The sequence below is a fragment of the Lynx rufus genome, unplaced genomic scaffold, assembly GCF_022079265.1.
Source record: "Lynx rufus isolate CCGP_SWC_20201006 ecotype Redwood Valley unplaced genomic scaffold, mLynRuf1.p SCAF_3, whole genome shotgun sequence".
NCBI classification, from domain to species: domain Eukaryota; kingdom Metazoa; phylum Chordata; class Mammalia; order Carnivora; family Felidae; genus Lynx; species Lynx rufus.
Window position 1 is genome coordinate 1,315,765 of NW_025814845.1, and position 24,806 is coordinate 1,340,570.

General features: G+C 53.6%; 2 protein-coding genes across 2 annotated transcripts; both read right to left on the bottom strand.

Annotated features, from left to right (window-relative positions):
- Nucleotides 1-7,625: 7,625 nt before the first annotated feature.
- LOC124520855 (putative MORF4 family-associated protein 1-like protein UPP) lies at nt 7,626-9,641 on the bottom strand. Its single transcript, XM_047091950.1, has 2 exons — nt 9,291-9,641; nt 7,626-8,329 (listed from the first exon to the last, which is right to left on the bottom strand). The coding sequence occupies exon 1, from the start codon at nt 9,639-9,641 to the stop codon at nt 9,306-9,308; it is 336 nt and encodes a 111-aa protein (XP_046947906.1). The 3' UTR covers nt 7,626-8,329; nt 9,291-9,305.
- A 9,675-nt stretch (nt 9,642-19,316) lies between these two features.
- Nucleotides 19,317-21,909, bottom strand: LOC124520467 (putative MORF4 family-associated protein 1-like protein UPP). The gene is made up of 2 exons (XM_047091359.1): nt 21,559-21,909; nt 19,317-20,230 (listed from the first exon to the last, which is right to left on the bottom strand). The coding sequence occupies exon 1, from the start codon at nt 21,907-21,909 to the stop codon at nt 21,574-21,576; it is 336 nt and encodes a 111-aa protein (XP_046947315.1). The 3' UTR covers nt 19,317-20,230; nt 21,559-21,573.
- Nucleotides 21,910-24,806: the final 2,897 nt, after the last annotated feature.

The window sequence follows — 24,806 nt, forward strand, 5'->3', positions numbered from 1 at the left end:
GACCCTGCTGTGCGGCCAGGTGGAGACCAGATGGGCTGGAGGTTTGCAGCCGGAAAGAGACAAGTCAGATTTTCCTTTTAGGCGAACTCAGCAGCTGGTAGGAGCTTCAGATAAGGAGGGTGAGAATGGAGGCAGGGAGGCCAGGGCGAAGGCTGCGGGGTAAGGAGCCCTCCGGCCCTGAAAGTTCAGGGGTCCTGTAGTCACTGCCCAAAGGACATCTGGGAACTGGGGGAGGCCTCAACAGGGGGAAGAAAAGAGAAGGAAGAGGAGGGGACCGCAGCATCTGATCCACGCTTTGCAGAAGGGGAAACTGAGGCTCAGAGCGAGGACGTGGGTGAGAAGCCCAGGCTCCTCTCCACTCTCACTGCACAAACCGGTTTGATCCTCAGTAACGTAGCAGACAAATATTTGCTGAGGGAGGAGGCTGAGAGAGTTGAGGAAATGAGCTTCTCAGGAATAAGCTGAATGTCAGGGGTCATGCATGTGCCATGTAGCTGTGAGGCCAGAGGCCCTGTCTTCGCCCCGGGCACAGGACTCCTGGGAAGGTGGCAGTGAGCCCTGGGCCCCCGAGCAGCCACCTGCAAACCTTTCTCCAGTCTCCCCTGGTCTTCCCTCTGAAAGCTGGAAGTGACATCCGGAGAAGCAGCAGCCACGTTGCCACCATGTGGATGAGGCCATGATGGATTCTTGTGGCTCGTGACTGGAAGCATTCCCAACTGGCTGTGTTAGCTTTCTGGGGCTGCTGTAATCCATGACTACAAACTAGGTGCTGAGAATACCGGAAATGGGTCTTCCCACAGTTCTGCAAGTCCAAACTCACGCTGTCAGCAGGGCTGGTTTCTTCCTGGGGCCTCAGAGGGAGACTGTTCCCTGCCTCTCCCTTAGCTTCCGGTGACTGCCTGAAGTCCTCGGGATCCCTGGGCTTGCAGGCCGCTTACCTCCAATTTCTGCCTATGTGGACGCTGCCGAAGGGCCTCGACGGAGAGAAAAAAGCCCACCCTCACCGTCATCTCTGATGCCCTACAGCCCCCGACGCAGGGGCTCAGGGCCTCCTCCAGAGCCACACCTTAGGAAACTTTGCGGAGTTTTCTTCTGCGAGTCAAGACTTGCAGGTGACAGGGATCAGAAAAGCCGTGACCGTTTGGGCTGCTCAGAGTAAAATCCAGGCTGGCTGAGGTAAAGGGGGCTCCAGACACCTTTCTACATATTTAACCCCCCGCCTGGCTGACTCTCACATGTTCACGTCCTTCCAGTGTCTGTCTCATGGGATCCCCGACACTAGCCTCAATTCTGCCCCATGATCTGCCTTTTAAGCAGAAGCACAGGGGATGCTGGGAAGAGTGGTGGCAGGAACCTGTCTCCTGTCCCTGGGCGCCTGGGGCCTACCTGGCCTTAGCCCCGCTGGGCAGCTGACACGCCGAGTGACTGGCGCGTCCCTTTGCCCCTGCAGGACGACTTTCCTCACCTATAAAATGAACGGTTCAGATTAGACCCGCTCCAGGACTCTGAACTCCTGAGTCCCACCTTTTCAAGGTGCCCATTATCTTTGGGGTGCACAGGGTGTGCTGTTCTGGAACAACCAGGGTCTTAAAAATACTCCTATTTAGGTCGAGAAGCTCATAGAAAATTTCGAGCTAAAGCAGGAGCCTCGCAGTGACCTGTGGTTTTCCATCTCCCGGGCCCTTTCGTCCGGTTCCTGCAAGACGGTCCTTGCCGCCCCACTAGCCGGCCGTGGGACCTGGCTTCCTGACCTGTGTGAGCGTGGCTCGTCCCCTCCCCTAGGTGGGTCTTGTGTGAGTACAGGACAGGGCTGACCTCGAGAACACAGAGGAAGAGGAGCTGAGAGGCTGTGGCCTCACTGAAGCCACTGTGATGCCTGAAGTCAGCTCGTCCCACACTTGCAGGCTGCCTGTCCCCCAAACTCCGCTTCCCAGCCCTGCCAGGGCCGAGCGTCAGGCTCTGGGCCAAATTCTCTGATGGGGGGCGGGGGAGCCGGTGCCCGGGTCGACAGGGTTGGGTTTGAGTCTGACTCTGCCGCGTACTGGTGGGGGACCTCTGGGAGCTCAGGTTTCCCCTCGAGATGAAGCGTAACCCGAGGGTTGTGATGGGGAGGGACAGGTTGCCCGTTGACGGCTGCAACGGGCGATGTTAGGTGTCAGCCTGGCTGGACGACGGGGTCCAGCGCCAGTCTGGGTGTTGCTGCAAAGATACTGCTCGGTGGACTTGCAGGGAGGCAGGTGACCCGCCATGTGGGTGGGCCTCACCCAAACAGCGGACGTCCTCAAGAGAAAAGACCGAGGTTTCCGTCCTCAAGAGAGAAGACCGAGGTTTCCAGGACAGCAAGGGACAGGAAGGAATTCTACTCAAGACCGCAGGACAGAAGCGCTGCCCGTTTCCAGCCTGCAGAAAGTGGGCTCAAGACAGACATCGACGCTGCTCTCAATCTCCAGCCTGCGGGCCGGCCCTGCGATTTTACACTTGCCGAGTGCCCACAATTGTGTGAGCCAATTCCCTACGGCTCTGTTCCTAACTTGGAAACCCCACCGGGCACACATTCCTGCGAGAGCTGGGCAGCCAAGCTCCCCTTCCTTGCCCGACACTCGGACTTTTGTGCACTCCGGCGATTGGAGTTTTCCCAGGCGCTGGCCCGCTCCGGGTTCGGCTTAGCAAGCAACGCGGAGAGGAGAACCCTTTGCTGGCACTGGGCTCGCGGCTGTCAGCGCGGCGCCCGCTTCAGAGCCCCTCTCCCTGCCCCTCCCCCACTCGCTCCCTCTCTCTCTCAAAAATAGACCTTAAAACTTTTTTTTATTTTGTATTTACGATTTTAGTATTATTTTGCTTTTTAAATCTAGGGAAGTATAAAAGAACCAAAATAACGGACCCTGCCCTTCCCACTCGGATAACTTCTGTTGACACAACAGGTGGCTCCTGAGCGGTTTGGGGGCCCAGCAGGACTAGAAGGCACGGGCTAGGACCCAGAACACTTGCCCTGCCCAGCACCCCTGCACCAAGGGAAGTACTGACAGGTGCTCGTGATTCCTTCCAGAAGTGTCCGCGTGTGCCCCAGCTTCCAGGAATCCGCTCGTGCGGCAGTCTATGTCCTTCCTTTCAGGCTCACGAACGCCAACGTCCACCCTGATCCGCAGGTGCTTTTCCACCCAACCCCTCCCAGCAAGTGCTCAGCACGGCCTCATCCTTCTCTCCTGGCCCCTTTGGTGACAGCCTCCTTAGCCTCTACCCATATGCCCGGTCACATTTCTCTGCTCCACTCCACAGCAGAATTCCTTCAGAGTGCTCTGTGTTCTCTCTCCATTCTTACTCCCTTTTAGATACGGTGGAATGTTCGCAGTGTTCCAGAGGTCAAGGCTAGGGAACAGCCAAACAAGCAGCACTAAGGAGCTGGGGTTGGGAGACTGCCGAAGCCCGCCCACCCTGTGGTCCTTTCCACTCTATGGTCCTGACCGCGGAGTTCGTTCCAAGAGATACCTGCATTCTCATTACACACCCAGCAAAACCATTATTCCAAGAATAAGGACACACAGGGGCGCCTGGGTGGCTCAGTTGGTTAAACGTCCTACTCTGGATTTCAGCTCGGGTCATGATCTCATGGCCTCTGAGTTCAAGCCCTGCATCGGGCTCTGCGCTGACAGTGTGGAGCCTGCGTGGGATTCTCCCTCTCTCAAAAAACAAATGAACAAAAGATCGCATATCCTAGTGTTTAGATCCTTACGTATTTTAGGACAATAGAGATACCATCCACTTTAAATTCTGGTAAGCTAATTATGCACGTGCACATTTTGAAGGGGATAATTAAAGGAACAGGAAAAGAGTATATGAGTTTTAAACCAGTAAAGTGGGGAGAAAAGAATTTAAAAAAACTCACTCCATAGTAAGGCAAGAAAGGAAATGGGAATGTGGAACGGGTCAGAATAAGATGATAAACATAAATCCGCATATATTGCAATTACAATAGACGCGCAAGGATGTCATTCTCAAGCCAAGACACAAGAGACTGTCGACCTGGATAAAAAATCCAAAACATACAAAATCAAGACACGCTTCTGAAATGTCGAGGCACAGAAAGACTGAAGCGAAAATGATCAAAAATCACAAAGCAAAAGCGAGCTGGGGCGGCTGGCCGCAGACCAAAACTAGTGCCGGACGGAGGGTCACCACACGATCCAAGTTCCAGCAGGAAGGGAGGACCTTTCTAATCAGTGCCCACTGACACAGTTTCAAAGGGCCTGAACAAACAGCGGACAGAAGTACAGGGACAAACCGACAATCCACCATCGGAGGGAGTTCAACCGGCCCGAAAGAGGACTGCTGGGTCAGGCAGGGATGTTTCAAGGGACTGAAACAAACACTGAGGCACTCTCCGTCCGTCCCTGAGTGGCGGAGCAGAGGGAACGAAGCTGTGCCCGAGGGAGCTGAGGAATGTGGGTGAACACGTGTGACTCTCGGTGGCGCTGAATCAATGACCCGACTGTACAGCCCAGCCCGAGTTCAGGGCGCCTCGGGCTATCCAAGAACTGCATCATGGGTGTCCCCAGATGACCCAGGAGTGGGGGTGGAGGAAGATCAAAGATCATTTGTTCAGTGCCCTTTTCCGGAGAACGTCTCATGCCTGCGAGGAACCCAGCCTCCCTCTGTCCAATCAGACTCGGTCCAGATACAGGACCCGTGTGCAAGTCCCAGGGGAGCCGGACCTCCCCGTGAGCTCCCAAAGCCCAGGAGAAGGCCTCCTGACACACACAGGCCTTCAAAGCTCTGCCTCAAGGGCCAGGGCTGAGACTGTCCAAGAGCTGGCTGGTTCCTTACGTGAACTGGAGACAAGGTGAATGTCAAGGCCCCAAGGAAGCTCAAAGACAAGACAGTGCCAAACCATCATCTTACGGTGGCCCAGAGTTGCCCGCCCAGGGTCACAGAGCCAGTTCCTGAGGGTTCCTGCAGCCCCAGTTTCCTCACCTGAACTACGAGGACAGTAAAATGATCACTCGAGTTTGTGAAAATCAGATAACGTATGTTAAGTGTCAAATGCCAAGGAGATTCTTCTAATACAGACTTTTGTCTTATCATTCCACACATCCAGGGTCCTAACCCCAGACGGGAGCCGTAGGACCCTGGCTGTGGGCTGACAGCAAGAACAGGATCAACGCAGTTTTCACTTTTGAGCTCCTTGAGTTTAGCATTTGACCTATTCCATCCCATTCACGTCTTGGAAACACTTTATTCATGAGTACAAAGGTAGTAATACCGATCACCAGTGTTTAGAAAAGGAAACGGACTCCCAAAGAATCCCCATTTCCACCCCTCACCCTCCATGTGACCCTGCTGCACAATCACCCACTGTCTGGCCTTAGGGGACAGCGAGGTGAGGGACCTCAGAGGCTGGTGCTTCCAGAGAGGGGGGTGCAGACCCTCAGTCCTCAACCCTGGCCACGCCAGCCCTGCTTGGCTGTGTTCACAGTCCTCCCGGGATCACTCACTGGCCAAGAGCCACGGCACAGCGCACGACTGCCCTTCTAATAAAAGCACTGCAGGCTCAGGGGCCGGTTGGATAGGAAATGGCTAGAACTCCAGGAGTGACAGCGCAAGCAGGCAAAGGAAGTTAAAGGCAGGGAGGTGGGTTCAGTCCTCATTTCCCCTCTGTGCAATCACAACGGTGAGATCCCCGACCTCACTCCACACCCCTGCCTTGTCCATTTTCCACAACCATGTGCCCGTTTCTTAAACTACAAACGTGAAAGTGTCACTGACCTGCTCAAATCTTACCACGTCCCGCCGTCACTCTACTTCTCGATTGTTTTCAGCCAACCATGCTTAACTCGACGGCCTTGGGACTCAGAACGCAGTACCTTGACCGGCAGCATAGGCATCACTGGGGAGCTTATTAGAAACTCACCCCCCCCCCCCAGGTCCTTAACTACAGGTTAGAACCTGCATTTTGAGGAGACCCCAAGGGTTCAGCTGCTCGTTAAGTTTGAATAGCCCTGCTGCAGGGGCCCGGCCCACAGCCAGAAGCAGCCCCAACTGTGAGACTTCTTTAGCGAGTGGTAGGTCATTTGAAAATTAGTCACGCATTCAAAAATGCTGAGTATTCAGAATATACCAACATAACCCCTGCTATGGAGTACTGGACGGCACGTCCAGGTGCGGCGTGGAGCACAGACTCCCCAGGGGGAGAAGCATGGACACACACGGTCAAGTTTAAACTCTACAAAAGTCGTACGTGAACCGCTACAACCATGCTCTCTAGCCCCCTCACCGCCTCCCCGTTCCCCGCAAACACCCTCAAACCCTCTCCATCACGTCACATTTCTACCTACTGACAGACTTTCGGGGTCGGTTACGGGACGCCGGTTCCTTGTGCCCGGAGTGCTGTTCAGGCATCTGAGCTCACGCTTCTGGGCCCAAACCAAGACTCGCTTCGTCTGAAAAGTGTTCTCAAGCTCCCGATGCTCAGTGGACTCCCTCTTTAGTGCTCCGACCATACTAAAAACACAGGGTACCTACCTACACCTCCTTGTCTGCCAGAGCCAGTTTACACTTGTGGTCCCAAACCACATTATTACTAGGGCCACCTCTCACTTTCAAGACTGCCCCACTTTGGCAAATGATACGGCTACATATGGCTACCCTCGACAGGGACTCAGGCCCCGAACCCCAGAACCACTGCTGGATCCTCGCGCCCCCACAGTCCCCTGGTGACATCTTCAGAGCGCGGTCCACACGCCCACCGGCGCCTGCAGCAACCACTCTGCCCCGGCCACCCCCAGCAGTTTGTGGGCTGCCTGCCCACTCTCACCCTTGCTCGCCCAACTGGCAGTTCTCAACCCAGCGGCCAGGGGTCTCCTCAGACCCGCTCAGATGCTGCTGCTACTCCACGTAGACCTTCAAACCATTTCCACGTCATTTGCACTCAGGGTGATGGCTCCTTCTGACCTCGCCGGCCTGCCATCGTCTCCCATGCTACCTGGGCCACACGCTCGCTCCACCTACCTACAGGATACTCCTACCCTAGGTGCCCTCGCGTATATTCCACACGACCTGTCTTTGCTCAAACGTCTTCGTATGTGTCATCTGACCATCCTATATAAAGAGCAACGCCTCCCCCGCACCTAATCCCCACTTCTGTTTTCTACAGAAATTACCACTACCCAACACACACACGTTTTTTTCCTGCCTTACAACGATGAGGCACTGTTCTAAGCTTACAAATATCAGACCCAAGTGGATAAGCACTCTGTTGACGGATGTACCCCCAGCATCTGCGGACACTCAACTTACGTGGTTAACCGAAGACCAGCACAGGGGGCACTGGACTGCGATTGTATGTTTACAGAGCTGTCTCAACCTGAGCTCATCTCTCCTGGAAATTGTGAGTGTCCAGCAGGGTCTAACGCGACGCATGGTCACGGCGAAACTTAAGTGACTGAATGAACTTCAGCTCCCTGAAGGCAGAGGCCAGACCAAATGCTTTCACGAGGCCCCTTCCTGCTCTGGCTTCTCTCCCTGCAGATCAAACCTCCCTCTGGCCCACAGGCTTTGAATCAGAAGCACTGGACCTCCCAAATCAGAAGCACTGGACCTCCATCTGAAAATGATGACAATCAAAGAGAAACTTTCATTGTGAAAAAAATTTATTTATCTCACCTTTTCCCAGCCAAGTCAATGGCTTTGGTAGTTTGCACAAAGATTCCAAAAACTGGCTTTCAATGCTTGTTTTCCAGGCAAACGAACTTTATCACAAGCTAGAGCCCTGCTCTCAGTTCCTGTGAGCTCTGCTCTGAGGACCTCAGCCAGAGGTCCTCTAAGCCTGGAAGATGCTCCCTGCTATCAGTTTGGGGCCCACCCCGGTCAGCACCAGGCTGTCCTCCCCAAACCCTCCAAGCCATGCAAATATCACGTGCAGTTGTGGCAGAGAAGCTCCTGAAATGCCTGACTAGATCGAAAAAGTTTATCTCAGAGTCAGCCAAGACTCACAGTACCTAGATCTCATCCTTTAGTCTAGGTTGCTCACCAGACACGTTACACGATGTGCACCAGTTTACAGGCCACAGAAAAATTACATTTCTGAAAGAAAAGAAACAACCAAACAAAGAAAATGAAAAGAACGCAGCTCTCCTGCTCCAAGCTGATGGACTGCAGAATCCCGAAACGCAGACATCACCGCTCTCCGTGCCCAACAGCCCCCGATCTCACCGGGGGCCCTCTCAATGTGATCCAAAGCGGTGGCGTCCACATCCCTGAAGGGGGTCTGGCTTCTTGCTTCAGCAACTGCAGCCAAGTAGCGTCTTCTCTCTTGCAGAACTCCGACCTCAAGTTTCTTTCATGGGTTCCCCAAATTCCAGGAAGCATTAAAAAACAAAAAACAAAAAACAAAAAAATGTTATTTTGGAACTTTAAAAACACAGTAACATCACAGTAACGAATATGACCACACAGCAGCTTACAATCTAGACCCTATTCCTTTACGTTAAGAGTACTTACCTATAAGCTGTCTTTTTGAAACGGAATTCACCTAATAATCATAATCATACCCGCATATGTAATACTGAAACCATTTCCCCAGAATGATGCTGGAGATTTAGTGTTTAACATAGTGAAAGTACAGAAAAATAAGGGAGCGAAAACCAAATATTCTCGATTACAGCCTCTCCAAGCAGTCAGTCTAGAGTACGAGTGGGGAAATTAACCGTCACAACTGAAATTCTAAGACTCGCATATCCGGAGTCAAAGGAACTCAATCAACCACCCGTGCAAAATGCTGTGAGGTCTGGGGGCCTGGATGGCTCAGTCGGTTAAGCTACAGGCTCAGACCAGGATCTCACCGTTTATGAGTTCCAGCCCCACGTCCCGCTCGGCACTGACAGCACAGAACCTGCTTAGGATTCTCTCTCTCTCTGGCTCCCCATCACATGCTTTCTCTCTCTCAAAATAAACAAATACAAATTTAAAAAATGCTGTAAGGTCATCGGAAGCGCTCCAATATCACAGCACCTGCAAGTTTCCGTCCTGTACTTGGTTTCACGCTTCTCTAACTGGCCCCCTCGTCCTTCGTTCGCCCGACGGCCTACGCTTTCACCCCAGGCCACGCCTGCCTGCAACTGCTTTACTACAAATGATCGTCACGTTTCACAACAACGTACTAACTGCTTTCCTCTGATTGCCAACGTAAAAGCGCGACCCTGTGTCTGCCCCCCACCCCGTTCCCCCTCCGCCCGGCCGTGCACTCCCAGGCGGGGCGGCGCGAGCCCCTCCCGGGAGCGCAGCCGCCCGACACCTACCCGCGCCCGCGTCCTTCAGGAGAAGCCGCAGCTGTCGATCTGGCCGTGGAGCTCCACGAGCCTCCGCCCCATCCGCGCCACCTCGGCGGCCTTCCTCTCCGCCTTCTCGTACAGCTTCAGCACCCGCTCCTCCGCCTCGCCGCTCCCGCAGCGGCCCTGACCCACTGCGCCCTCCACCGAGTCCACCTCGCTCTGCAGCCGGTCCAGCAGGATCCCCACCTCCAGCAGCTTCAGGCGGGCCCGCAGGTGCGCGCGCACGTGCTCGCGCTCGAGGGCGGCGCGCGCGGGGCTCCGGGGGCGGTCGCGGGGCTGCTCGGGCCCCCGCCGCTCGTCCGCGCCCTCGGGCCACATCGCGCCGCCGCCGCCCGGCCGGCCCCGCGGGCCGCTCACCGAAGCCAGGACGCCGGCCGGCCGGCCGCGAGCGCCAGGTGCGGGGCCGAGTTCGGCGGCAGCGCCTCCGTGACGAGCAACAGGTTCCCCCAACTTGGCGCAGCGGAGACGGCGTCCAAAATGGAGCCCCAGCCGTCTGCCAGAGCTGTGCTCACGTGCGGCCCTTTTACGACATGAGGGAGCTCCTTTGCGGCCGCGCGGCCCCGGCGCCGCGCTCCGTCCGCGGTCCGTAGGTCCCGGCACGCCGAGGGCGCAGGGCTGGGTCCTGAGGCTCGGCGGTGTAGACGTCGGTCTCTTTGCGCCCGTGTGGCGCGCAGCGTGGTCCGGGGACGGCGCTGACTGCGTTGTACTCTTAGCTGCTTAACGTTCTCAGTCGTGAGTAGCCGAATTGGGTCGGCACTGCTAGAATCCTTTAGTGCAGCGGACTACGGGGGGGCGTGCTGAGCGTCAGGGGTTTGGGTCTGGGCCATCCCGCCCCGGCCGCCACCCGCCCTGGTTCGGGGAGGTGGCTGTCCCCGACGCTCCCTGCCTGGCCCTGCTCTCCATGCCGCCCAGCCCAGCCTCCGCCCGGATTTTTGCTCGAAGCGTAGGTTTCATTCTGCCTTGCGTTTTGCTTCCAAGTCTGCGCCTCGCTTTACCCGGACTGTAGTGTAGGTCTGGGTGCACACTGTTTACTCAGCCCCGCCTGGCGCGCAGTGTGTCCTTGGGCGGTAATTCTGCAGAACTGATTCTTCATCAGATCATATAAGCCCGTCCTTAAGACAATAGACCCTGGGGTCAGGTTCTTGGTTCAGCTTCCCCACAGCCCTCACTTGCCGTGGCACACAGCAAGAGCTCAATAAATGTTGCTTTAACGTTATTTCCCAACATTTTTTACACTGTTTTTTTAAAAAATTGAAGCGTAGTTGACACACGATGTTTCAGGTGTATAAAGTAGTGATTTGGCAGCTCTATACGTTATGGAATGTTAACTACAAGTGTGGTTAACGTATTGACAGATATTTTAATTTTTTCTTTTTTAAAGTTTATTTTGAGAGAACGAGACAAGAGCAAGCGGGGGAGGGGCAGAGAGAGGGAGAGCTTGATGTGGGGCTCAAACTCACAAACTGAGATCATGACCTGAGCTGAAATCTATGGTCAGTTGTTTCATTAATTTTTTTTTTAACGTTTATTTTTTTTGAGACAGAGACAGAGCATGAATAGGGGGAGGGTCAGAGAGAGAGGGAGACACAGAATCAGCAGCAGGCTCCAGGTTCTGAGCTCTCAGCACAGAGCCCGACACGGGGCTCGAACTCACCGACTACGAGATCACGACCTGAGCCGAAGTCGGATGCTTAACCGACTGAGCCACCCAGGCGCCCCTATAGTCGGTTGTTTTAACTCACCTAGCCACACAGGTGCCTCTTAACATTTTAATCATTGAGCTTACCTCCTAGCCAGAGAAAATTCTACTTTATAACTTAAAGGGTTTATGGGGGGGACATGGGATTAGATGTGTGCCCGAATAATCCCCCTTTTGCCATATAATGTAACATAATCACAGGACTAATACCAGGTATCACAGCTCATGAGGACCCGTATTAAAATTCTGCCTACCACAGGCTTCTAGGGATCCGAAGGGCATGATCTCACAGCAGCCAGATACGACCAAAGTAGCAGCAATTAGGCCTAGAGAGCTAAGCATAAGAATTGCTTGGCTTTTGGTACATGAATGGAACGGAATAAAATACAGAGAAAACCCGCTAAGTTTTGGAGGCAGCCATGTTAGCAAAAATGCTGCCAGCTTGGATGAAGAAAGACTAAGACTCTCCAAAATGTAGAAAGGTTTCCTGGCTCCCAATTTTTCTACTAGCAGAAAGCAGGCTCAGTAGCCAAAACGGACGTATTTTTCAATTCCCTCCTCCGAAGTGGTCAAGGAGTGTGATGGAAAAGGAAGAACGCGACCCACTCGCGACCCACTCGCGACCCACTCGCGACCCACTCGGAGAGCCCAGACAAGTGTGCAGAACAATGAAGAAGGGCGGGGTTAGCAAACGGGGTTAGCAAACTACAGCCCTTGAACAAAGAATGCTTTTCACTTATCTAAAGAGTTGTTAAACACACACACATACACACACACACACACAAAACTGACCCACAAAGCCTAAAAAAATGAATAATCTGGCCGTTTACCAAAAAACGTGTGGCAGTACTTGTACTAGTGAACCGTTTTTAGGTTCCAGGACCAAGGCCTAATCAAGGAATATTCCTTATCCTTAACAGTGAGAGACCAGACAGTATTTGCCTACAGCACATCAACATTGCTGTAAGTCATCAGCTACTGTAATTCGTCCTTACATAGGGGCACTATCCTGTCTCGTCACCACTGCGTTTGTCTCTGTGCGGGTGTTATAGATCACATGTTTGTGTTCGCCCCAAATTCATACGGCAAAATCCAAGTCCCCATTTAAATGGTATGTGGGAGCGGGGCCTTCGGGAGGTAATTAGGCCTTGAGGGTGGAGCCCCCGTGATGGGATGAGTGCCCTTCAAAGCGGAGACCCCAGAGAACTAGCCTCTCTCTGCTACAGTGGGAGGGCAGCTGGTCCACCAGCCAGGAGGAGGGCTCTCGCTAGATGCCAAATCCTCCAGTACCTTGACTGCAGATTTCCGGCCTCCAGAACTGTGAGAAACGGTTTGTTGTTTTAAGCCACCCGGTCTATGGTATTTGTTATGGTAGTCTGAACTGAGAAAGTGGGCAAGAACAAGTCTTAAAAAGTTCATAAGCCTCTGCGCCAAGGAAAAGCTGATGTGGGTCACGGGATCCCAGACTTCTAGCTGGATGGCATGACTGGAAGAAATGTGGGAGGATCCTTAGAGGAGGATGAGGAAATTTTACATGAGTAATTGGCAAGGAGACAGATTGTGGCAGATCGCACAAAAGATCCCAGTTCTCCACCCCTTCCTGCCTCCTCGTCCTTTGCCTTGTGTCTTGCTTTGGCCAATGAAATGTTAGCAGATGTGACACAAGCACATGCTCGAGGTGTGCTAACGTGGTTGGGCCGTCTTCACTCTGGTCTCTGCTACGAGAACAGGCCGGCTTCTCTTATTGGTCTCAGGAAGAAGAGGGGAGGAACACTTGACCAAGGTGCCCTAGACAGGCCCAGCTTAGGCCAGCCGGCACCACAGACACATTACTTAGCCAGTCTGGATCACCCAAGTCCCAGCCAAGGTGCAGGCCCTTGAGGAATGTTTATTGTCACCGGGACCTAGGGTGGTTTATGCAGCAAAAGCTAATGGGTCCATTCGATGTGAAGCCTGTCTAGGTTAGATTATGGTCCCAGATAAATTAAAATGCCAAACTCTTTTCCTCCATATTTTTACTCCATCCAGTTTTGATTGGAGGAATCTCACTCAGATGTCCAGATGTTCTGTTGTTGTTTTTTTTCTTTAGAAACTTGGGCCCGGGGTGCCTCGCGGGCTCAGTCAGCAGAGTGTCGACTCTTGATCTTGGGGTCCTGAGTTTAAGTCCCACATTATGCATAGAATCTACTAAAAAAAAAAAACACTTTAGAAACTCGGGCCTGGAGTATCTTCAGGAAGTGGTATTCAGCCCCTTTGCACCTCTGAAGCTTCTTCCATATCCCATGTTCACTCTGAACCCGTCTCTTCCGTGTCTTGTTTTTCGGGATATCATAGCACCAGACTTACAAATTCTAGAAAATATAAATCGGTGGTCACTACAGCCGCTTTTAGTATCACTCCCATATGTAAAAATGATGTTTCCAAAACTTGTACGTTTTACAAGCAAGATCACGCTGCTGCTGCCATCTGCAGACTGCATTACGCTACATCAGAGAGAGGGATAGAATTGACAGAAGAGAAAGGAAAAAGTCCTGGATTCCGTCTTTTCCCAGTGCGATCCGTTCCCAGATTGATCCACAATCTGTGAACCCAAAACCCACTTGGGAAAGGTCTTCCATCAAGTGATGATTATTGCACGGTGAGTCTGTTTCACATAGCCAGCAACAGAACGACTTGTAAAGAGAATTTATTTCTATCAGAGTGAATGTCGAAGATTTGGTAAGTTCCAATCACCATTTAACACTTCTCGTCCACGACAACTGGCCAAAGCACAGATGTGTGAGTGGACAAAACCTTCCAGATGACCCCAGTCGCCACCTGACTGCAGCTTCATGAGACACCCTGAGCTTGAACTGCCCGGCTGGGTTGCTCCCAAATTCCTGACCCACAGGAAGAGCAAGAAATAAATGGCTGTTGTTTTAAGCCACTAGGTTTTGAAGAGATTGTGTACATAACAGCAGATCACTTGAGGAGGTGCTGGTCTCTAGAAATGGTTACTCCTGAGACACAGTGTCAAACGTGGGCATGAGTGTGGCACTGGGCAGTGGGCAGGGGCTGGGAAGATGTTGAAGAGACAGAGAAAGCTGAGGCTCTAGTGAAGATTTTCAGTGAAGGCTGAAAACACAGTGAGGATTCTGGAGGAAAGGGGATCTTTGTTACACAGCAGCAGAGAACCTGACAATCTACAGAAAATGTGTACCTAATGAACTGAATGGCCAAACTACGGATATGTGAGGGCAGTGTTCGTAGTAGAATGTAAGAGGAAGAAACAGCCGTTAAATACAAAAGAGCCAGCAGCTGGTTGAGCGTCCAACTCTTGATTTTGGCTCAGGTCATGGCCCCAGGGTCATGGGATCGAGCCCTGCATTGGGCTCTGTGCTGAGCATGGAACCTGCTTGAGATTCTCTCTCCCTCTGCCCCCTCTCCCACTCATATGCACGTGCCCTCTCTCTAAAAATAAAAGATAAGAGAGCCAGGACTTGCTGGGTTTGCTGGGTTCTCATTCCCAGCCTCTCTGGATGGCAAACAGTGCTACCATTTAGGAAGGGCTCTGAACAGAGCTCAAATCCGCGCTGCTGTCAGGAGAATATGGTTTAAAGATGAGACCCAAAAGCACGACTAGAAATCCTCTGTTAAAACCTCAGGAAGATTTATGGTGTCACCTCATAGAGCCTTTCAGACACACAAAAGGCCTTCTGAGGATCTTGAAGGCACACCTCATGCATCTTCTCTTGCAAACGACAGGATCTCTAAGAATCTGAAGGACACTGTCCCTGCAAATACCACTGGAAGCCCAACGTAGAGTGAGGTAGAGTGAGTTTTGTGGATGTGGCTTTCGTGGGTATGTTAATCAATCACGAATAAATGAGAAGCACTGTTTCAAAAGGAAGCACATCAGTGTGAGTTAAAGGAAGACATACCATAGAAAATGAAAAGGGGATCTTGGAACCCCAAATTTCTGCAGGCAAGAAGCAACCGGAAGAAACTACTCGGATTCAGTCCTGAGCTACATCTGAAAAAAGGAAAGATGGTTCAGAGGTTGGGACCGAGGGCCCAGAGGGTGGAGCCAGATTCCCAGAAATTGTTCCCGGAGAGTGAGACTGGGCCCCGATGGAGGGACTGGGAACAGAGCCCTGCTGCATCTCAGAACTGCTGCAGACTGGTGATTGCCACTTGCTGCTTCCCCTCTTTTGGGTCATGTCTGTAGCAGTTGGGCGATGCTGGTCCCACCACGGTGGGTGTATGGGGCAGACGGTGCATCTCACCAGTGTGCAGCCTGCATATGGAGAAGCAGTTCTCAGGGGCGGTCCCTGGGGAGCCTCTCCCATCCTTGGGTCTGATCTCGATGACCAGACCCTGGACCCTGGGCCTCAGCGTGCTGACATAATGCAGTAAGACTTGGAGGCTCTTAGGGAAAAGTGTGAGTGTGGGTTTCCATAGGGAGGAGCGTCACTGCTGTGGCCAGAGGGACGGGCTGCATTCTCCAAAGATGGCCACCACAGCATTTCTGGTCCCACGTGCTCTTCTAGAACCTTGCCACGTCCCTATCAAAGGGAGGAATCTACGTCCCCTGTCTTGGAATCTGGATGGGCCTTTGTGGCCACCTAAGAGAGTATGGCCCAAGTGATGCTATGACTCCCGGGAGCAGCTGAAAAAAAGACACTGCAGCTTCTGCGTGGCTCTCCTGGTACATGCAGTTTTGGAGTCCTAAGGTCTCAAGAAATCCAACTACCCAAAGCCACCACAACTGGAGAGACCACTGGAAGAGAGCCAAGGAGATGCCCTAGGAGCCCAGCTTTTTGGTTTTCTGAGTCCAGGCACCAGACATTGAAGGGAAGAAGCATTTGAGAAGAATCCAGCCCCAGCCTCCGCCTGGCAGCCCCAAATGCTGAGCTGAGTCCTCCAAATTCTTGACCTACTCAATTTTAATATATGTGTTTTCTTATTTGAGAGAGAGAGAGCATGCACACATGCAGGGAGGGGCAGAGGGAGAAGGAGAGAGAGAATCCCAAGCAGGCTCCAAACTCAGTGTGGAGCCCAATGCAGGGCTCGATCTCACAACCCTGGATTATGACCCGATCCGAAACCAGGAGTTGGATGCTCAGCCGACTAAGACACTCAGGGGCCCAGACCTATTCGATTTTAGATTTGTTATGTAGCGAGAGATCACCACGACAGAGTGCAAGAGGCTGCGGTTTGGTGAAGGCTTGAAGTACCTTCTGCCACAAAGCTGAGTCCGTTTTCTCTGGCTGTGGAGCTCATTACCAACTTGGCGGCTTGAAAAAACACACGCCGATTATCTCACGCTTTTGAAGGCGGAAGTCCAGCATGGCGCGAGTCTCTGCTGGTGTCAGCTGGGCTACATTCCTTGCTGGAGGCCCCGGGGAAGAAACCATGCTGAAGCTCCTTCAGGTTGTTGGCAGAATCCAGTTGCTTGGGTTTGGAGGACCGGGTTCCTGTTTCCTTGACACGTGGCTGCCTCCATCTTTAGGCCAGCGACGTGCACGGAATCCTTCTTGTGCTTTAAATTGCCTGGATTTCCTCTTAAGCTCCAGCTCTCTGCTTTGAAGGGTCCATAGGCTTACACGGGACCCACGTGGCGAATTACGTCTGCAAAGTCCCTTTGGCCTTGTAATATAGCGCGTTCGTGGAAGCAGCACTGTGTGCGGAGATCGCGAGAGGCAAATTCTGATAACAGAAGTTGAACTTGAAGAACCCCAGGCAATCGGGCGTTGGTTTTGCTCTGCCTAACCTGCTAGTGACCCGCCACCCACGTAACTCAATAGTCAAACACCGCGGTGTGTGACCTGGAACAGAGGGAGGAGCAACACGGGCACGAAGCGCCACGTGATCGAGGAAGCCCATTCTTCCAGCTCCTTGGGACATAGGAAGCCCCTCTGTGTGGACCACCTCCCCTCTAAACGCTCCTGACTTCATTGAAAGCAAATCTCGAGTGGCAGCATCTCCATCCCGCACGTCTTAGGGAGTCTCCGTTTCCCTCTTCGTGTTCATCCGCTGTATGAAAAAGTTTTGTTACAGGGGATTTTCTTACCCCCTCGGCTTCCCATTACCCCCCAGGCTGGGTGGAGGAGGGCAGCTTTGTCAAGGGACTGTGAAGGAGCTCAGGTTTCCCAGGGGTCCAGGAGAGCGGGCCGGCACTGAAGGAGGAGTCAAGGGGCAGAAGGGGCAGGGGAGCAAGATGACGGGCAGAGTCGGCCAGCAGAGCACGGAATCCAGATGTCCATCTGGAACAGACTCAGTGAAGACAACACGTGCCAGCATCCCAGGTCTCTGAATGGTCAACGCACGGCGGGGCTGTTACTGGTAGATGGACTGTACCTGCCCACCCACGGCTTAACTCAGACGGGTAACCAAGTGCTTTCGGGGCGGGGGTGCGGTGGGGAACGGCGGGGGGCTAACCCAAGCGCACGAGGAATTCTGACCTGTGAGTAAAAGCACTGTGGATGTGGGACCAGGCTCACCAAAGCTACCACTGGAGCAGAAAGCAGAAAAATGGTACACGGCTCTCGCAACCAGAAAGCTGGGACTCCGTTCTTATCTGTGTTTCCGGTCATCACCCCCCGAAGTACTTGGAAGGGGTTCATAGGAACATTGGTGCATGAACCTGTATCGTTCCGTCAGGTATTTCATAGAAAAGCTAGGTTGATCCAGGAGAAGGGAAGGACACTCACGATGGGCTGCCGAGAAGACACAGGCAGCCTAGAAGGCGGCAGAGCCCAGCGTGGGGGGCACAGCATCCTAAGACAGGCCACAGTGGGAGCCCCTCAGCTGGGCTGGAGGTGGCCTGGCACAGAGCTCAGGACTCTGGCTGGGGAGGGAAGGCGAGGAGGGGATCTGGGCAGGGGCAGGGGGGCGTGCACTGGGCTGCAGATGGCAGGCGCTCCCCAGGGAAATGATGGCATTGCTGTACCTCCTTGCTCCCTGGCTTGAGAAACCTCAGGAGGGAAGAATTCTTGGGGTGTCCCATGCTTCTGGCCGGTTACCAGAGGGCACAGAGCCCCTCGGTTCTGCGAAGGATGGAAAGAGGCTTTGCAGCAGTGAGCGCAGAGAGGGCCGGGGCGGGGGGGGGGGGGGGGGGGGGTCTGGCCATGTTTCCCACAGCTGGAGAGGGCACCGCCTCCGCCTGCGGCCACCAGCACAGGACACGCCTTCCCGTCAGCCGGCTTAAGAAGGGAAGACCCTGCCTTGAACCTGCGCCTGTCCATCCACGGTTTTCAGGAGTTCTGTGTACACAGTTTCCACTTCTTACCTGCTTCAGGCTGGACTCTGCCCCACCTCTCAGCTGCAGTGGGGCTATTCGGGCAAGGACAGGAGCCCTCAACAGGCAGCACAAGGCCGGTGCGGCTGGAGGAAACCAGCGGCGGCAGGAGGCGGCCAGACAGCGCGGGGGCCAGGTCATGCGGGTCTACCGCCTCGGAAAGCCTTGCTAGGTCAAGGGCAGGAAGCGACTCTCCTCCGGAGCATCTCCCCTCCCCTCCCCTTCTCGGGAACCTGTGCCTCCACCCAGGGGGGCTGACCAGCTGACTGGTCCCTTTGCCGGCTGCCCACAAGCAGTCCGACAGCACCCTCTCCTGGCTCCACTTGCCACCGACCCTCCAATCCGCTTGGAGCCCGCGTCAGGGACTCGGTTCTCACTGCAACACGCTCCTGATCTCCGGCTCCCCCAGCCACCGTCTCCAGCCAGAAGACGACAGGCAGGACCCGGGGAAAGCACAAATCTCCTGTCCTCCTCCCGGGTGCCTGCTCTGCTCCATCCTTCGGTCCTCCATTCAGTTCGCTGCTCAAATGCTGCCTCCTTGGGAGGCCGGACTTCCCTGGCCTAAAACAGCTCACACCTCTGACCCTGCTTGGACTTTTCTTCAGAACACGGGGCACAGCCGGACAACAGGGCACAGGTTTGCTTGCTTGTTGTCCACCTCATCCACCAGGAGGTTAAGGGCAAGACACTGTCCCCCTTTCCTGTTCTGTTTCAGAATACCTGGCATGAAACTGAGCACGCTGTATCTGCAGTGTTTTGTCGTAGGTCTTCTCCGCCACGTCTCATCTCTGTGTTCCCAGTTCAGGCCGTGGAGCACATGATGCAAGGATGTCGAACAGATGCACTTCCAGGCCAGAGCCTGGACAAGCAGATTCCATGAGGAACCTTTCCTGCTGTAAGAACTGTGCTTGCTGAACCTGCCCTTCCCAACTGTGGGTTTGTGGAGCGCCTTCTGAGCCACAAGGAGTTTACTGCATTTGATGACGAGGATAGCACGGCACACAAGATAACCCTGAGAAACGTTTTTTATTATGTTTCCTGGCAAAGTTGCAGGGCTTTGGTTTATTTGGGCAAACTTACAGATGCTTATTACGTACGTTGTTTCAACCTCAAATCGACGGGGGTGGGGGGGTGGGGGTGTGTGTGCTATTCAAATGAGCGTAACCAGACAATTAACAGCCCATGAAATGGTGCTGGCCCTGTTCAGTTTAAGTCCACAGCTCCTTCCTGGGACCATTAAGGCACATCCCTCTTTCCAGGCCTCAGAGAGCCGGAAATGCACTACCGAGAGCTATCCGTGAAGCTGAACCTTAAGCCAGACCACAAACAAAATGTAAGAACACAACCACAAATCAGACTCTGCCGGGTTGTCCAAGCTCTCCCAAGAGTTCACGTTACATGCGCCAAATACTGCGACTTAATTTCAGAGGGAAGCCTTGTTGGTGTCACAGAGAAATGACAAGTTCTGAACTTGTCACCACCACTTCCCATCCCTTTTCTGGTGGCACTTTCCGGCGAAGCAGGCGCAACTCCTTCAGCAACTCCGCTCTTTGACAACCGACACGGTGTCTTCCTCGGCCCAGACTTTCCAGCAGTGATTAGGTCACATGAGAGATAGTCAAATGCCCAGAAACAGAAAAATGTAAAACATTGAGAAATTCCAAGCATAAAAACATGACCACCTCATCAGTTTACAATCTAGACTCAAACTGCTTTGAGAACCTTTCCCCAGTAAAAGTTCTTCGCAGAACTAAATACATTTGGCAATCTACAACCACACAGTGGTCACCACACAGACTAACATGCGGGTTTAACAGTATACGTAGAAACGACGTCTACAGAAAAACAAAGAAGTGAGAACAACAGGTTCTCGGGTTTCAGCTTTTCCAGGGCGTCAGCGGACCGGTCAACCAGAGTCTGACGGTGAACCTATTGGACAATTGGGAGAAATTTATTATCAAGACGTTGCCTGTGAGAATCGTAGAGCTCTCGATCGACAACCACTCTGTTCAAGGTCTGGCACTCAGAGATCTGGCCAAACTCTAGCATGGCTTCCCCATCTTAAGGCTGTGATCCCAGCCCTCCCTCAAGTGCCTGCGAGGGGTGGGGGGAAGCTCAAAGTTGCTGGGAAAATTTACTGTTTGTTCCAGCCAAAACCTACTGATAGGCAGAGAAGCACTAAGACCCCCTCTTAGAGTAGCTACCTTATGGAAGGTTTGCACTTATAAAGGCTCTCCGCGTGCTCTGAAATGCAAATCTACTACTCAAAACTGTCTCCTCAAGGACGGGAAAGCCATCTCTTTGCCCTCCCATTCTCCACAGGGGCGTAGGGAGGTAGGGTGCCTGAAAGGTTCAGCTGGCACCTGTGCGCCCGTCACAAAGATGAGAGTTTGCTTCTCTGAATACGCTCCAATTAGCAAATCCAGATGGCCTCGTCACACGGACCAAAACCCTCTTTTTACCCTTCAGTGCCTTTCCCCCGGCACAATCCCATCTTTAAAAAGTCCGGGGGCGCCTGGGTGGCGCAGTCGGTTAAGCGTCCGACTTCAGCCAGGTCACGATCTCGCGGTCCGTGAGTTCGAGCCCCGCGTCAGGCTCTGGGCTGATGGCTCAGAGCCTGGAGCCTGTTTCCGATTCTGTGTCTCCCTCTCTCTCTGCCCCTCGCCCGTTCATGCTCTGTCTCTCTCTGTCCCAAAAATAAATAAACGTTGAAAAAAAAAATTAAAAAAAAAAAAAAAAGTCCGGCGCCAGGAAGCTGACTTTAGTTCACGCTGGATTATCTCCCCTGCTGCAATAGTTACCACTCAATAAGATCCATCCTTACCGCTTCGACGAAGCGTCCAGCTTTCTCTATGACACCTGTAAGAGTCCACTGTCCCGGGATAAACAGTGAAATTGGGCATGCAGAATGCCTTTTCTCGCAGAAAAGGGTCAAGCGAAACGCTCCACACTCCCGGCAAAATTTTGAAATATTCAGTACTGGTCTTCCGTTTCACACTTTAAAATTCTCCTCTCCTCCCCCGTAGTTTGCTTTGTGGCCTAGGGTTTCCTTGGTTCCCGCCCCCCGCCCCCCGCCCCCAGCCAGTAGGCAGCCCTACACCTCGTCTTGTTCTACTTGCTGCCAATAACCCTCACGTGTCATTTTTAAGAACGCCAAATCACTTCACCAACCTACAAGCCCGACCCTCGGGGCCCGCCCCCCACCCCTTTCCCCCTCCCCGGCGCGCAGCCCCCGCCCCCCCCCCGCCGACACCTACCCGCGCCCGCGTCCTTCAGGAGAAGCCGCAGCTGTCGATCTGGCCGTGGAGCTCCACGAGCCTCCGCCCCATCCGCGCCACCTCGGCGGCCTTCCTCTCCGCCTTCTCGTACAGCTTCAGCACCCGCTCCTCCGCCTCGCCGCTCCCGCAGCGGCCCTGACCCACGGCGCCCTCCACCGAGTCCACCTCGCTCTGCAGCCGGTCCAGCAGGATCCCCACCTCCAGCAGCTTCAGGCGGGCCCGCAGGTGCGCGCGCACGTGCTCGCGCTCGAGGGCGGCGCGCGCGGGGCTCCGGGGGCGGTCGCGGGGCTGCTCGGGCCCCCGCCGCTCGTCCGCGCCCTCGGGCCACATCGCGCCGCCGCCGCGGGCCGCTCCGCCGGGTCTGGAGGCCGGCCGGCCGCGAGCGCCAGCTGCGGGGCCGAGCTCGGCGGGAGCGCCGCCGAGGCGAGCGGCGGGCTCGGAGTTTTGTCTCCTCTTAAACAAAACTTTCCCCCAACTTCTCCCCTTAAAGAGCGAAAGCCACGTCCCACTTGGCCTCCCGCCGCCCACCAGCGCCCGGCGCCCTCGCAGCCCCTTTCGCGACAGAGCCAGAAGCCCTTTACGGCCACGCCCCCTGGGCTCCCCGGCCGCGTGCTTGGGGGGTGGCGCGCGCGCACGCGCGCAGTTGTGCACCTTCGCCTCCCCCGGTCGTGGCTCTTCTCTGTCGAGGACCTGGGGTCAGGTCTTCAGGAGGTAGGGGTTTCGCGGCATAGGTTTTAACCTTTGCAAAAATGAGTTTTCGGCCCCAGAGATGTACTTTCCCGGAACACCGGGCTGCAGTCGGTACCCCCCCGCCCCACCGCCCTCATTTTGTCCCCACACTGCTCTCAAGGCCTGCCACCCAGCAGGGTTTCGATAATTTTTTTTCCCTTACACTATCGGGGGGGGGGGACGGGGGAGGCGATAAGTGGGTGACTTTATGTTCTAGGCCTGTGGCCCCCGGGACGGGCTAAAAGGAAAGACTGGGGGATCCTGCCTGCCTGAGTGCTGCCTGTTTGGGACTGAGCTTTCCAGTGGATCAGATGGAGCGAGTAGGTCCACTTCTGAAAGCTGTCAGGGTCATTCAAAGGATTAGGGGGGAAATGGCGTCAAGACCCATTGCAGACTTGATGAAACCATCGGACAGTGGCAAATGGTATTGTTACTAGACCGTGTGTCTCTGGTGGTTGTGGGCAAAGCGCTGGAATTAGATCCGGGATTTGGACCCCGGGTTCCTGACATGCTGGCTGGGAGACTTTGGGCAAATCTCAAGCCTGAAAAGGACTGCTGGTGCTGGGTTGCAAGTGGCCGGGTGCCAGGACGAGAGAGAGGCACGGAGGAACTAAGGGTGGCCCCCAGCTGGCAGCCAGCAGGGAAGCAGGGACCTCAGTCCTACAACACGAAAGAACTGGATTCTGTCCACACGGTGAATGAGCTTGGAAGTAGTTCCTTCCTAGGGCCTCCTGGTAAGTCACCCGACCCCTTGATTTTGTTCTTGCCAGACCCAGAGCAGAGAAACCTGCTAAGGTCTGACATTCAGAACGCTGATAATAAATTGTATTGATTTGAGCCCCTAGACTTGTGGTAGTTTCTTATAGCATCAGTAGAAAACTAGTGTCGGAGAGGTCTGGTTGTGAGTGGGGCTTGGAACTTAGTCCACAGGACGTTTACATGAAGTTAGGAAAAAGTCAGTCGTGAGCCCAAGGATGGGGGAAAGTGGATAAAGATCCTTCAGGACTCGTCACAACCTTATTATCCTTTGAGCTCTGTTCATACAATTTAGAGTCTCTCCCTTCCGCCCCCCCCTCCCCCCGCCCACCAGGATAAGCGTTGAAAATATCTTCTCCCAGCTGAGGGTTGACTATTTTTTTGAAAATAGACTTTATGTTTGAGAACAGTTTTAGGTATATAGAAAAATAGAGAAGATAGCACAGAGAGTGCAGGCTTAACTTCCCACTTTGATTAAGGTTCCTTTGATAAACATAAGATTTTAGTTTAAAAAATATTTTAACAGGCGCTGGGGCGCCTGAGTGGCTCAGTCAGTTAAACGTCCGACTTCGGCTCAGGTCATGATCTCGCGGTTCGTGAGTTCGAACCCTGCATCCGGCTCTGTGCTGACGGCTCAGAGCCTGGAGCCCGCTTTGGATTCTGTGTCTCCCTCTGTCTGCCCCTCTGCTACTTGCACTCTGTCTCTCGCATTGTCTCAAAAATAAATAAACATTTAAAAAAATTAAAAAAAATATCTTGGGGCACCTGGGTGGCTCAGTTGGTTAAGCGTCCGACCTTGGCTCAGGTCATGATGTCACGGTTCATGGGTTGGAACTCCAAGTCAGGCTCCGTGGTAACAGCTCGGAGCCTGGAGTCTGCTTTGGATTCTGTGTCTTCCTCTCTGTCTGCCCCTCCCCTGCTAGTGCTCTCTCTCTCTCTGAAAAATAAACACTAAAAAAAAAAAATTTTAGAATAAAATACAAAATCTTTTAAACGTGGGGTGCCTGCGTGCCTCCGTCATTTGAGTATCTGCTCCTGATTTTGGCTCAGGTCATGATCCCAGGACTGTAGGATCAGCCTTGTGTCCGGCTCCGTGCTGGTAGCATGGAGCCTGCTTGGGATTCTCTCCTCTCTCTCTCTCTCTGATCCTCTCCTGCTCACATGCTTTCTCTCTCAAAATAAATAAACATTAAAAGAAAAAAGTTATTTTTTAACGTTCATTCACTTTTGAGAGAAAGAGAGAGACAGAGCATGAGCAGGGAAGGGGCAGAGGGAGGGAGACACAGAATCCGAAGCAGGTTCCGGGCTCCGAGCTGTCAGCACAGAGCCCGACGCGGGGCTCGAACTCACAAACCATGAGATCATGACCTGAGCCGAAGTCGGACGCTTAACCGACTGAGCCCCCCAGGCTGAATGCTCTAGTGTTTAAAACAAACTTGAGGCGAAATTCATGTAATATATAACTAAATCTCCATAAAGTGTACAATTCAGTGATATTTCGTGTATTCACAGTGTTATACTACCGCCAGCTTTCTCTAGTTGTAAAATTTTTTCAATGCTCCCCCAGTGCCACTCAGTGATCGCCCCGCAGCCTCCCTCCCCTCACCCCCTGGCCACCATCAATCTCCCTTCTGTCTCCACGGCTTTGCCTGTTCTTGGTATATCATACGCACTCCTCTGCCGAGGCTTCCACGATATACCACAGAATGGGTGAGTTTAAATAACAGAGATGTATTTTCTCC